This window comes from Rhizomucor pusillus (genome assembly GCF_041956525.1).
Source record: "Rhizomucor pusillus strain CBS 183.67 unplaced genomic scaffold VTP01scaffold_3, whole genome shotgun sequence".
Classification (NCBI taxonomy): domain Eukaryota; kingdom Fungi; phylum Mucoromycota; class Mucoromycetes; order Mucorales; family Lichtheimiaceae; genus Rhizomucor; species Rhizomucor pusillus.
In genome coordinates this window covers 226,163-239,820 of record NW_027192145.1, presented here as the reverse complement: position 1 = coordinate 239,820, position 13,658 = coordinate 226,163, and the positions used below count along the sequence as shown (strand labels likewise).

General features: G+C 43.7%; 5 protein-coding genes across 5 annotated transcripts; 1 reads left to right on the top strand and 4 right to left on the bottom strand.

Moving 5' to 3' along the window:
- Window positions 1-104: 104 nt before the first annotated feature.
- VTP01DRAFT_6276 (uncharacterized protein) lies at window positions 105-2,318 on the bottom strand (the record flags this gene model as incomplete). The annotated part of the gene is made up of 6 exons (XM_069385159.1): window positions 105-405; window positions 465-1,141; window positions 1,192-1,381; window positions 1,434-1,587; window positions 1,646-1,913; window positions 1,974-2,318. 6 exons carry the CDS (start codon window positions 2,316-2,318, stop codon window positions 105-107), a joined length of 1,935 nt encoding a protein of 644 aa, XP_069242649.1.
- A 1,288-nt stretch (window positions 2,319-3,606) lies between these two features.
- Window positions 3,607-5,199, bottom strand: VTP01DRAFT_6275 (uncharacterized protein; the record flags this gene model as incomplete). Its single annotated transcript, XM_069385158.1, has 3 exons — window positions 3,607-4,460; window positions 4,514-4,975; window positions 5,040-5,199. 3 exons carry the CDS (start codon window positions 5,197-5,199, stop codon window positions 3,607-3,609), a joined length of 1,476 nt encoding a protein of 491 aa, XP_069242648.1.
- Window positions 5,200-6,539: 1,340 nt separating this feature from the next.
- On the top strand, window positions 6,540-8,047 carry VTP01DRAFT_6274 (uncharacterized protein; the record flags this gene model as incomplete). Its single annotated transcript, XM_069385157.1, has 6 exons — window positions 6,540-6,670; window positions 6,844-6,898; window positions 7,122-7,427; window positions 7,482-7,560; window positions 7,622-7,725; window positions 7,877-8,047. The coding sequence occupies 6 exons, from the start codon at window positions 6,540-6,542 to the stop codon at window positions 8,045-8,047; spliced, it is 846 nt and encodes a 281-aa protein (XP_069242647.1).
- Window positions 8,048-8,720: 673 nt separating this feature from the next.
- Window positions 8,721-10,143, bottom strand: VTP01DRAFT_6273 (uncharacterized protein; the record flags this gene model as incomplete). Its single annotated transcript, XM_069385156.1, has 3 exons — window positions 8,721-8,855; window positions 8,920-9,881; window positions 9,951-10,143. The coding sequence occupies 3 exons, from the start codon at window positions 10,141-10,143 to the stop codon at window positions 8,721-8,723; spliced, it is 1,290 nt and encodes a 429-aa protein (XP_069242646.1).
- A 1,871-nt stretch (window positions 10,144-12,014) lies between these two features.
- VTP01DRAFT_6272 (uncharacterized protein) lies at window positions 12,015-13,293 on the bottom strand (the record flags this gene model as incomplete). The annotated part of the gene is made up of 4 exons (XM_069385155.1): window positions 12,015-12,614; window positions 12,688-12,731; window positions 12,817-12,940; window positions 13,027-13,293. The coding sequence occupies 4 exons, from the start codon at window positions 13,291-13,293 to the stop codon at window positions 12,015-12,017; spliced, it is 1,035 nt and encodes a 344-aa protein (XP_069242645.1).
- Window positions 13,294-13,658: the final 365 nt, after the last annotated feature.

Sequence of the window (13,658 nt, the reverse complement as noted above, 5' to 3'; positions counted from 1 at the left end):
CACTTCCTCCTACCCCAAAAATGTACTTTTGTATATTGTTTACTCCTGTGGCTCCCGCCTTGAGCGGGACAATCATAAACTTTTTGCATATCAAGTAACTTTATTTATTTCCGTCCCTTCTTTTTTCTGGATTTGGATGATTGCTTGCTACTAGTCTGCGCAGCGGTAGCAGCACCTTTGTCATTGCTGTCTATCTTGGCACTTCCAGTCGAGCCAAGGCCTCCGCCTGCTACGTATGTGCCTTGAGAACCAGACGAAGCAAGCTTCTTTTTGCCTTTTGGCCGGTAAGTAGAACGTTCTCGTTTCGGTAGCCATCTTTCAGGATCAGGTGCCTTGCTAGGGTCGTAATTGCTCTTGGGCAGAAGAGGCTTTCTCTTTTTGGTCTTTGACCGTGGTATATGTTCCCTGCACGATATACTGTTTAACCAAACGCTAGAAAAAATATAATGTCTTTCTCCCATTACCGGTTATCTGTCTTTTTTACGTAGCGTCGTTTCACACCCGGCACTGCTTGCTCCAGGAATGAAGTATCCGCTTGATTTCCTTCAATAGCCGAAAGAGCGCTTGCATACTGCTCGGCCTTCTTAGAATCTATTTCCGAGTACGCAAGTATCAAACCAGCGATAGCTTGTTGATCTGCTGGGTCAGAGCGTACAAGCTCTTCATAATCGGCCGCTGCTTCTTGGAAGCGACCCGTCTTCAGTTTGAAAGCGGCTGTCTGGTAAATAATGGACTTGGGTGCGCCAGATGCAAAGCTCTTGTCTGTCTTCCAGTACGTCGATGCTTCATCCAGTGTAGTCATTGCTTTCTCAGATTGTCCTGTCTGTTCATACAGCCATACTAGCAGGGCAATCAATGCTGGCCGATAGTAATATTCCTTGTGTTCTTTGCCAATTGCTGACAGGTAAGCTTCCAATGTGGATAGCGCTGATGCCGCTTGAGATTGCAAAATTTGAAGCTGTATGGTTGCAAAGCGAAGAGCCAAGGACCTAGGGTTGGTTTCAGAGTATTTCCTAAGCTCCTCGACAGCGGCTTCAGCTTTTTGCTGCTGATTAGTACTGGCGGCCATGATGAGAAGGATCCGTTCATCTTCTGGATATTCTTTCAAAAGTTTTTGGCATATATCTTTACAAGAAGAGTGCTACAAAGTCGTTAATAATATTGACTTCTGACTTGCTGTCAGGACCTTACCTTATTAAGATACACTTGAAGAAGTGCTTCATTTGCTGCAATGATGCGCTTTTGGTACCGTTGCAAACGAGCATCACTTTCTTTGCTTAGGGCCATTTTGAGTTTCTTGCTAACATCAAACATGTCTTTCTTCTGCTGGAACGCAATCATATTGTTTGAAACAACAGAGCGCACAACTGGATCTTTGATCCTACTCAATATATTAGATCCCATTCTACATCCTTGAAAATCTATCGTTTTACCCTAGTTCGATGACTGATTGATAAATTTCTTTGGCATCCTTCACACAACCTTGAAGTTGATAAGCGAAAGCAAGCTGAGTAGCTATTACTGCCAGTTCCTCATCCATCTCTTCCTTTGATGCATCAGCATCAGTTAGTTTATCATGACAGAGCTCTAAACATGAGGTATTCAGTCGCTTGGCATAAATGTAGTTAACATGACTAGCACATACTGCGTGCAGTTTCCAATGCACGTCTCGCTCCATCGAGATCGGATTTTGCAAGGGCTAAAGTAGCTCTATTATACAGCGCTTCGTACATATCGCTTTCCTGGGCATTATCGCTGAGCTCTTCGTCCTCTTCACCAAGAAAAGCCGCTCCAGCCTTTGCAGCAAGCAAATTCGTGTACATTTCCGAAAATTGAGGAGAATTGGCATCGGTCGCTTCCAAAAGATCCTTGTAAAGACGGACTGCCAATTGATATTTTCCTTGCGCATATAGCTATAAGCTTGCAAGATGAGCAAAGATATGAAACCTGCATGATGTCGTTTATAAACATACCACTTGTGCTTCAAGGGTCTTGAGTCTGTAGGCATCGCCGTCATCGCACTTAGTTTGAAGTTGCTGAATCAGTTCAAGAGCTGCCTGGAGTTGATTGGTTCGATAATAACAATAGATCTTTTCATACGACAAGTCGATTTCGCTGTTTTTAAAGCGGCGTGCTATGAGAGATAGGGCGTCCGTGTAATTGCCAAGCCGAATAAGTGTCACGACTTTACATCGAAGCGCGAGCTGATCGTTCGCGTCGATGTTTATAAGCTGATTGCAGATTTCGAGAGTTTCTTCATCTCGACCTTCTTGAGTCAACTGCTGAAGCTGGTCATAAAGAGCTGACACCTGTTCCATTTTAACTTGCAAAGCCGCGTGAAGTTAAAGAGCAGGGATGGTGCGGTTGGATGTCAAAGGGGGACGAGTTATCAGACTCCGCGTCAATGTGAACCTCAAGATATCTGAGAATCCTACTAACAGGTATATGACTTTTGTCTTTGATTTGCTCACTTCCCTTCTGCTTTTATACGTAAAAGCTCTCCTGCTTCGAATATACCGGGGTTACTGTTTGTCCGGCCACATCGGCACGTCAGCGCGGTCTGTCTAGGATGTTCTGTATAATCGAATCATCTACTGTGACCTAATAAATGTGACCGTTCATTGTCATACTATAACAATTACAGTATTCGCATTGTACAAGTTTTCGCTTACGAATTCGTATTACACCCGTGCTGGCGTTAATGATACTCGCTATAGTGATACGTTCATTACAGTGTTCACTCTGGAGATTTCTCGATCTGGTTTGCAGGGAAAAGCCATCAATTAGGGTTAGTGATCAGTGACCAGTTCTCCGAGTCATACATAACATTATAGCGGGCGGTCAGCAGAAAATGTGTATTTATTGACAAAAAGAAGTAATCTAGGTTTGCCTGGCATACTTTTAACTTCTTCTTGTAGAGTTTTCATCCTGTTCCTCAATACGTTATGCACTTGGAGGTCAAGTTCATCATAGTACAGCCCCGATACATTGACCGCAAAAAGCTTGGCTTCTATTCCTAAGCAGAGGTGCGGAATGATCTGGTTACAGGCTTCCATTTGATGCGCGAACTTTGCCAGCGCTTCCTCTTAATACGGGAAGGCAGGCTGACTCCTTTTATTCTTGATTTCTCTGTCATCCATTTCAACTCATCATCCTTCTTGAGGAAGTTTCAAATAGTCGATCACCAGGCACACAATCAAGTCCAAATTTAGGCTTTGCCATTTGGATATAGCCGGATGATCTAGCTTGCTTTCTTGCGCATGACTACATATAGACAAGTTCCAGTCGAAACTGAAGCTGACACGAGTCTTCTTTGGCTCGCCCATGGGGCTAAAAGGTAACCCACAAGTATACCCACAAGAAAATACCTCGCTTTTCTACTTCAATGCCATATATACGAAGGATGTACACAATTGCAGATAATATATCGGATATAACAAGTACGGATAACTATATGATCGAATTCGCTTAGTGATATTGCATTTAGTTTATCTATAATACTAGCAAAACAACACGATGATGGTTCGAATGCAGACATGAATAGGAGTGAAAAAGAAACGGTGGGTGGAGGAGAAAACCAAGGAATGAAAAGTTGCGGTTTCTAGCTTAATTGACTTGGCAGACCTGGACTTCATCAATCATGGCGATAGAAGCGCCTAGACACCAGCCAGTCTCTGCTCCACGGATCTTTTTGGCGGTGCGCACGAGACGCTCTGGAGGGATTTCATAACCGATACGGAGCAAGCCATAAATGTACGTCAAATCCAAGCAGTAATCAGGCGATTTGTTCAGCTCATCGATTGCGTTGGGTACGTGCTGGAAGGCTTTAGTTTCTCCACGACATACTCTTGTTGTAAGTTCCTCGAGTTCTTGGACTGAAAACTCTGTAGGCATTCCGAGAGGTTGCGTCAGATCGTAAAAAAATGAAAATACATACAAATCCCGAGATTTAAAAGTATCGCTGATTGGGGGTTGATAAACGCCATCAAAAGCGCATGGTGAGATCGAGCATATCTTATCCTTATTGAAGACACGTTCGACAACGGCTCGGCATTCAGCGTGGCCGGCTCCAGTCCCGATAAGCGTCACTGTAACAGTCTTGTTATTTTGTTGCCATTGTACTTTCTCCGTGTGATTTTCAGGCAAACATGGATGGTATACACGACCACTGCGAACAGCTTCCTCTTTCCAAGCCTCGATTATTTCTGTTTTGATACGTTTTCGTGCTTCCCTTAAGCCGTAACCGAGATAAGAATGCTGATACAGGTCGTATTTGTCAGATTGGTAATCTAGAACAAATTTGTGCTCGCCTTCGACCATCTTGTCATCAGCAGCAAAGGACGGTTCGAAAACAATCTGCGTCGATGCACCGCCTAGATCGAATACTGCAGCAGAATTGCCTTTTTGGTTCTTTCTCAATTTGCCGAGCAAATAATTGACAGTTATCCACGCATAGACACCTGATACAAGATAGATCAGAGATAAGAAATGGCGGATTCAGTTTAACTCCTACCTTCATATTTTCCATCCATTATCTCTACACCGTGTTCTCCACCGGCAATCGGAAACGGGTAGTTAACCTGAAGACGTGCACGAACTGCTTCCAAAATTGCTTCACTTTTATCAGCTCCTAGCAGACGTAAACCGGCGGTTGCCTTGACAGCAATCGGAGTGCAATGATGCAGTTCCGAAGGCACATTTTCAACAGCAATCTGCATCAACTCGTCAAGGGACAAAGCTGCTGCTTCAGGGTCATCCTCGTAGTGCGATAACCCAGGTTCGATAGCATGAAATATCTCATCTTCAAGCTCAGGTTCTTGTCTGCAGTAATTAAACCGATAGACGTGAATCCTCGATCCCGACGAGCCAGCGTCAATCATGAGGGCATATTGTACAAGTGGACGACCGGGGTAAGGGTTTGTGCAGTGTTCAGACGACTGTGCATCATCTTCCACCTCTGGTATAGGCGTCTGAGCTATTTATAGAAGCCCTACTTAGCATCACTGCTGGAGACAGATAGAAAGTCAAGTAATACTTGCGCGTTGGGTTGGTGATCTCCTCAAAGTTATTTGAACCTGCAGAAGCTTTCAGCTGATGGTATTGCTCTCCTGAAAAAAGGATCCATAGCAGCACCAGAAGTGCGATTGCTCCCACACCACACTTGATGAGCAGCGATTTACGTGATTTGATGGCGTTCATCAAAGAAGGCAGCCGACCCTGCTGTCGATGTTGTTGCTGTTATTTGATGGCAATAGAGCTTTAGCGCTGATGGTGGTAAGATGCGGTCGGCAGCAGCGAATCGTCGTTTATCACTGTGAAGAGTTATAATTAACTGGAAAGGTATGAAAAAAGAAATTAGGCCAGGAATGGCTCAGTGACTGTACCGAAATTCCGATGTCAAAATCAATGTTGCGACTTAGTCCGCTTGTGAATTTATTTATTGTGAGCCAATAAGCTTAGAGTTGTTTTAGCAGTTAAGAGAAATGTACGTAAAGCGTATAAAGCAGAAGACTCGTATAGAGTGAAAAAGGTACGGATGGAGATATAGATCCTGAAGAGAGTAAAGCCTATGTAGAGGCAAGGACAAAATATATGTACCTTGGAATTCGTTAAGAAGAGAGAGAAGCTAAGAAGCTTGAGTGAAGAGTAGTTAGATAAGTTGTGCGCTTCGGTGGTGGGATATTATATTAATTTAGCCATAGACTAAGGCTTCGCCTGAGGTTTCTATTTTAAGGGTAAGCCTTAGATCAAGGCTACAGTTGCTGTCAAGTACTGTGGTCTTAGGGTAAGGCTTAGGCTAACGCTAACGCTATAATTGAGACTTTTGTACAAATGAAGACTGAAATGAGGCAATAGATGAACTACGAAATCTTTTATTGGCAGCGAGCTTTTGAGAATTTTGCAAGACAACCAATAACTCGAAAAAGGACGCGAGACACTTCTCGTGATAGTACTTTTCTTTCTTCTCTCATACTCTATTTGCCTGTTCCTATACTATATCTTCCAAAGTAGTATGTATCCCTTTTTCATATAACTATCTTATATCTGAATAGCCGTTAAATATAATGATAGTAGCTCAAATTAGCATGAACCGCGTCACAAGTATCTCAACGTCACTAAGAACATCTGAAAAAGAGCTCAAAGCAACTTACCGTTTCCGAGCCTATTGGGCGCTTGGCCCCACCCATCTGACGGAAGTGGGCATTCGTTTCTTAGTCTGCGTGTTGGCCTTGGAGCCAAGAGCGCATACTTTTGAAGGGGAGCTCCACTTGAGAGAGGAACGCGTTGCATGAGAACAGTGATATGCTTCCCAATGCGTTGAGTGCCGATAGGCCGATCGAAGTTGCGTAAGTCCTGAATCAGGTAGTTAAGCTGAACTTCTGAAAAAAATTGGGTGTGAGTTGCGAAGGTAACAGTGATAGGAAGCGACCGGACAGAGCAGAGAGTCTGCGTCTGCTCGGGTATGAATGTCTTAGTGATGCGTTGACTTGGCCGTTTCTCCTTTGGCGCGACGACGCAAAAGTTGAGCACGTTAGAAGATGAGGAAGAGCACTGATCCGAGTCTAGAAGTTCAACGTCTGATGGCGCAAGAAGCCACAGAGTGCAAGGAAACAGCAAAGCTTCATAGTGAGCTGTTTGGTAGACAACTCATTATTTTCGCCCATAGAGCGTATGTGAGTAATAAGTGGTGTCATGTCGTAGTCATGTATGTGTTAGCTGGTCGGATGATTAGTTCATTGAGCGCGTTGAAGAATACAGTGTATAAAAGCGACTGAATGATTCAGGTACAATCGTCGAACGAATCTAGAATCGCTAAGCGACGATTTTGACGCGTCGCCGTAGCCCATCCGAATTTTCCACGACCATATGCCAGGTAGTTGACGAAATTGGCGAACGGGTTCGTCTTGTAGTCGATGTCTTGCTGGGAGCACCATTCTAAAATTTTCTTGAATGCGTGTATATTGCTGGTGTGCGTGTTATCGGTCAGGATGAAAAATAATCGTCCCCGCCTCAGATTCCAAACCCTGAAGCTCTAATCTTCGCTGAGCCGCACTACCAAGGGAACCTTAAAAGATATATGGCAAGAGAATTCGGCAGGAGACAAGTTCGATTATTTGCAGCGCTATGATGGCGTAATCAGTCTGGATTTCGGCGAAGTGTGTGCTGCTGCATGTGTATTCCAACCAACACAGCAAGAAGTCGAAGCTCCACAACTTATTATCAAGCGCGGATATTTATATGCCAGAGTTATCCCCAACCGCGATTGGCTTGAAGCTCGCAAGGCCGCTAACAGCATCAATGATATTCAGGCTGCTCTCAAAAAAGGATTGACTCACAGCACTTATGCCAAATATCATGTATGTCTTCGCCAGCTCAAGGCAAACGACGATGACATCCATCTATGGAACTTCTATTCTAGCCTGTCCGTAGACCGCCGGATATGAGACAATGCGATATCGCAAAGGTTGTGTCTTGACTAGACTTGCTATCTGATCATGAATCAAGCCAACAGCACCTTAGCTATGATTCAACAAATACGTCCCGAACAAATCATTCAGCGTAAGACATCCTCTTGTCCATGGTTTCCATCTGGATGGAATGAGCAGGATATCGAGAAAAGGAGCTCTTGCACCGATGGATCATAAGCTTGCCAATGCTCTATACCGAAAGATCAAGCAACGTAGCCATGGCCGAGATGGCAGCGAAACCGAGATACCTACAAGAGTCGATGAGTACCTCTCGTGAAGAATGTGCTATTATTGCACCGAGCAAGGCCGGGAGCGACGATTCGGTTTTCTGCAGCGCATCCCGGTGATAGCAGTACAAGACATGGCTCGACTTGACGATAGTCTTGAAAAGGTTCTTCGCGTACTAGGTTGTCCGTCTTGCTAACCATCTAGTCCATCGCGATGGTAACGCTGCAGACAATTTTCGGGCGTCTATTACACGATATGTGCTACGGTCCCAGAAGCGCCCGTGTGCTGGCTTATCCGGCCATCGAGACGTTGAAGAACTACCAGAGAAAGCAATACTACGGCTGAACTAACCCGTTCTTCGCGACGTCAGACTGAAATAGAGACTAATCCGAACATATCCCGGTGGCGGGATGCACTCCCACACAGCAAATTAGTGAAAGACAAGAAAGACCAGAATCGTCCAGAGCTCCTGCGCTAAGGCGATCCGAACGGTTACACTCCAAAAAGCAAAAAGGGATCCACGAGTCAAATGGATAGGGCTTCGCGCCTACATATTGCGGCGTACATTCAAAACTTGAAATCTTTTCTATCGCGATCACCGGAGTTTCTCAAAAAGTCAAAAAGTGAACAAGTTTATGTAACACATAAACATTATAATTGTGTACGCGCTGTGGAATCCAAAGCAAGAAAACCATAGAAAACTATATATCTTGGTTTTCTAAAAACAAATGGAAGCGTGGCTGACGACAACAGAGTACGTAAATTTCGAGCTTCTCCAGTTTCGATTACGAACATTTAAAAATAACAACGGAAAAATCCTGAACGTCTTCCATGCCATTTATGCTCATCCTGTACGACGGATTGATTTGAGTAAGCGATCTTCCTGTTTTATGAAAACATACATCAAACTGTGTCCTTTAATGGATATAATTGTGTTGGTTAAATGAAAGATGTGTGCTATAATTGGTTCCTATGGTATTCAGGGTGATATTCCTCATGATGTGGATTACCATAATCGCCTTCTTATTGACAATGTATCTTGGATTCAATATTCGTCATCTCAATTTTGACGTTCTGCTTATCATTGTCAGTTTCTCCGTCTTTCTTAATATCTGCTGCAAGCTCGGTGCCAACTCCAGCTCGAGTCCCCCAGCCAACCTTTGCGAATAAAGCAAAATGACTCAATAAGTTTCACATCCAGAAGAAACGATAAGATTCGTACCTCATGCAATGTGAAAAGGGCGTAGATCTTCATGATAGCAAAATAGTAATTAAACATCAACCATGCAGGAAGCGCCCAGATATCTTGTGGTCTTCGCAGAAAGTGAGGAAACAGTTTAACGAACCGTGTTAGAAGCAACCAACATATGTAGGAAACCGCAATGTTCCACCCGGGCAACGTAGTTGCCCCTGGCTTTAGGAAAACAGTTTGTTTGAGAGCAAATACAGTCACAAGAACCGGTCCAGCAAGCAATGTAATGGGGTTAAATATCTTGTCGAGCATAGTAAAAGCGACATACGGATGGCGACGCCAGATATACCGTTCTGTGAAGAGCGAGCGGAAGTCGGAACGCCATGTATTCCGGGTCCAGCGCAAGACTTGCTTGAGGAAACGCCAATTGTTTTTAAAAGTCGAATCAAGTTCGGCTTCCTCGCAAATCTGGGCATATGTGTTCCATCCATGTGAACACATCCACCTTGTGAGGAACTTATCGTCACCGGAGTTGAGTGGATATTTGCCGAGCCACAAGTCATTTGTAAAGCAGTATTGGAACGCTGGATCCTTGAGAATGAGTGTACGATAAGCCGCTGTGCGACCTGACAGGCAGCAAATACCGCTATCGATGTGTGTAGAAGCAGCGATTTCAATGTTGCGACTGGTTAATCGATAACCTGCTAAGATTTCCCAAACTGTCTGACCTCCTTTGGGATCGATGGCATGCACTTTCTGGCTGGTACCCACCCCACCCATCTTCATATCCTCGAAGCACGCCAAAATATAGTCCAGCATAGTGGGTTTCCAAATGGCATCGTCATCCGCAAAGACTAAAATTTCGGTTGTTGTAGCATTGACACCCTCCACCATCTGCAGTCGCTTGTTCGCCTTTGGCACCGTCAAAACTCGTATCCGCTGTGGATCAACCTCGTCAGCGAGTGCTTGCAGTGACCCTCGCATTTTTGTCTCTGTGATAATGATGATTTCCTTAGGTTTACAAGCGAGCCAGCTCCGTGAAGCAATCTTGAATTCCTCACCTGCGTCAATAGTGGGTACAATTATCGTAACATCCTCCTCTGGATTGTATGTAGGTTTGGCTCTCGGTCTTCGTGGCTGGTAAGCAAGCCATGCAATGATTTTGATCAGGAACCACAGATATCTGTAGAACCCAATAATGCCCAAGGGCAAAAAGAACGGCAGCAAGCCCAGATCATTGGTAAGATACAGCATAGTGTGCAGAAAGGAAAGAAGTAAAAGGAAAATTGAAAACAACCTGATCGAATTCCAGCTATTTTACATCAGAGACTTTGATGGAGAGAACTTTGGGACTGGCGTTGCACGGACAAAGATGCTTGTGCAACAATGTCCAAAACTATTTTCAGATTCTTGGAAGGCGAGCCAACGCGCGTTGGAGAAGAGATAAGTAGAACCCAAGAAATAAGTGGTTCCAATCCAAGAAACTGAGAAAACCTGAGAGAAAAATCAACTCGATGGACGTGCTTGATTCGATCTGATCGAAGATTAGCAGAACAGACCATCCCTTGCAAGATCCCTTTGTCGAATAACTGTCACCTAATTGTTTACTGGTTGTGTAAGCTCTTGGGCGCGTTTTGTTTTTAAATGTGCTAGATAAGCCATCGGAGTTTCTTAAGTCTCCAAGTAACGTGCAAACCAGAACATAGGTTCCCTACATTTTATCTTGTAAAGAACAGCTACGTATGTTAAGTCTAGTTTCCAATAGTCAACACAGGGAAATCTTAAGGTACTGCGTAAATCACAGATTTGGAAATGGTCAGAGAACATCCTAGGAACATTCAATGAAAATACATAAAAAGGTAGGACTTTTTCATCTTCGTATTCGACGTCAAACTATCTGCCGTCATTGCGTTAGAAGAGATCGTAGCACAATAAGACCTGCAGGCTAAATGTCACTTGAATCCATTGCCAATAATAGCATGAAAAGTATCAATAAGAAATTCGTGGAAGACACATTGAAATGGAAGGAACTGTGCAATATATATAATGATGTCCTTAACCATTCCACTCGGCTATTGAGAAGATAATTTCCAGTACTTGTGAGCGCTGGTTTATTGTGACTGAGAAGAGTATCCAATCCACGTCTTAAATAAATATGCTACTACATCAGACGCGATGCAAGCATTACAATCGAACAGACCATCTGTGTCGAGCGGATTATGTCCGTTCAATCTTGTTAGTACAGCAATCAATGGCTAATACCAATAGAAGTGTATTTAAAAAGGGTTCTCCCCAGGAATATCTCAGACCGTCACCCATGCTGCCCATGATCAAACACAATGTGTCAAGGAGGACACGCTGTACGAGACTCTTTTACAAACGACATAAAAATCCTCGCCAACGTTTATTCAGGTCTCTGGCTAAGATTAAATAGAAAAAAAGCGAAGAATATTGTCAAGCAATAGACCTGTTATAAACTTATCTCCCTACCCCATTAGGGCGAATTGAGGTAAGAAAGGTTGTGATCGGTTTTGTATACTTGTCTACCTACGAAAGTGACAGATTACGTGCTCTGCAGCGGTGTAAGGAGGGGCCAATGGATATTTATTGCTGCTAGACGCTAAAGTTCAGGGTTTTTGCGATTACATAGCATGGTTACAGCATGCTATATAATTTGTTACCCCTAAGCGCCGTGCACGCAAATAATCGGCCAAGGATCTAGACTGCCGTTGCAATACTGAAAGAAATTTGCCACGAGCTTTTCATAGATATAATAAATATGCATGTAGACCTTAGCTATGAGTAGCAATGATTGATAGTACGTAGCTCCTCCATTCAACGATAAAAATGTTATTTAGTGTGGTATAATTAAGGAATCCCGGATTTAATATTACACTCAACGTCTTTTAATTTTCTTTTGGCTTGTTAAAAGGGAAACGGGGGTATTAATTCCGCTCTTTGCAGTTTCATTCTGGGAAGATTATGACGGTTAAAAGAAATGAGCGTCAGTAAGACAACTTGCATGTAGCTGGGTGATGGTGTGTGTAAACAAGGAGAGCAATTGCGGGTATCATTTGGTATATGTACAATTGAATTGGGGGCTTCCTTTGTTACGGTCGACTCTTTCAGACGGGTTCTTGCATCATTCCGCTGATACTGGAATGATCAATAAAGATGGTGTAAGTAAACCCACCTAGGAATGCTCCAAGGAAAGGTGCAAAAGCTGGAACTACAGCGTAATAATTTGCTACCCGAAATACATCGATCCCCCAACCGGCCATGGCGGTGAAAAGCCGAGGCCCTAAATCTCGTGCCGGATTGAGAGAAAATCCAGATGTGTACCCCAAAGCTAACAAGATAGCGGTGATGCCTGATGCAACGACGATCCCTTGTATGGCACAGAAAGGTTGGTTCTTGGGATTGCCAGTAACCATAACGAGCAGTGATAAAAGTCCAGTGCCGACAACTTCTGAAGCAATTGCAGGACCGATGCCGACATATAACGGTGGATAGGTGGCAAAGATGCCGGCTGTTCCGTAATCGCCAAGAATTGATCGTGTTCCACCGTCAAATTGATGCAGAGCTGGGTGTATAACCAGATAAAGGAGTGCAGCACCTGAAAATGCACCCAGGAACTGCGCTGCAATGTATACCGGCACCTTTCTGCTAGGAAAGCCTTTAAATAGCCAGAATGTGACAGTTATAGCCGGATTCATGTGAGCTCCCTAGTAAACCATAAATGTAGTCAGAAAAAGATCACCAAAATATTTCTCTATTACAAAGTTTCTGGATTCTTACCGAGACATGGCCGCATATACAAATCGCAAATAAAACAGCAAGTCCTACAACGAATCCAGATGAGAATCTTCTCTTATCTCGCGACGATCTGTTGTTTATCAATGTTCCCCTTTTTGAAATCGCACATACCGTTTCCGAGAGCGACAATGAGCCAAGATTTATTGACGACATTTAGACATTGCTCCGCGGCTACACCGTCTACCAACAGTATCAGTATGAGTGTACCAATGAACTCTGCTAGAAAATCTCTAGTCTGCAGATTGTGCCTTCAGTAATCTTTCCATTTATCTTTCTCCCATGACGGAAGGGCAAAGCTTTGTACTGTAAGCATATACGTACCTTGAAACGAGCATACCGTAATCGGAATAGCGACTGCTGCCATCTCGTCATAGACGTCCGATTCTGGACTTGTATATCATGACCGTAGTCCGTGTAATGGACATTAACAATTTCCTCTCGATTTAATGCATGACTCTGCTTCTCTAGGTCGATTACTGCAGATTTGCCGGGCTGCGCAGCTTCCGATGAAGATGGATAGGAGACTGTCAACGTCGGCGATAAGGGTGGAGCAACAGAGGATGCAGAACCGTTTGCACCATAATTCATGGCCGTGAATAATGAAATGCTTAGAGAGACAAGGAAGGAGAGAGGAGGGAATCAAAAAAAAAAAAAAGAATGTCCTGGAGGGCTCGATTTACGGACGCCGGTTGAAGACTAAAGCAAAGTAAGAAAAAGAAGAAGGAATAAAAAAAGTTCTGCCTTTTTTTTCTCAAATAGAAATCGTGTGAAATAGGGGAAGAAACAAGCACCCCGGTTTATATACATAGAGCTAATTGAGGCCGAGACAGTGCTGAAGAAAGAAAGTATTTTACTTGGGGGGAGGGACGGACGATCTCCAGTTACCGGTTTCTGCAATTCTTCATACTGATATAGAAATGTGTCAATGCAAAAAAAATGTCCAAAGCTGGATG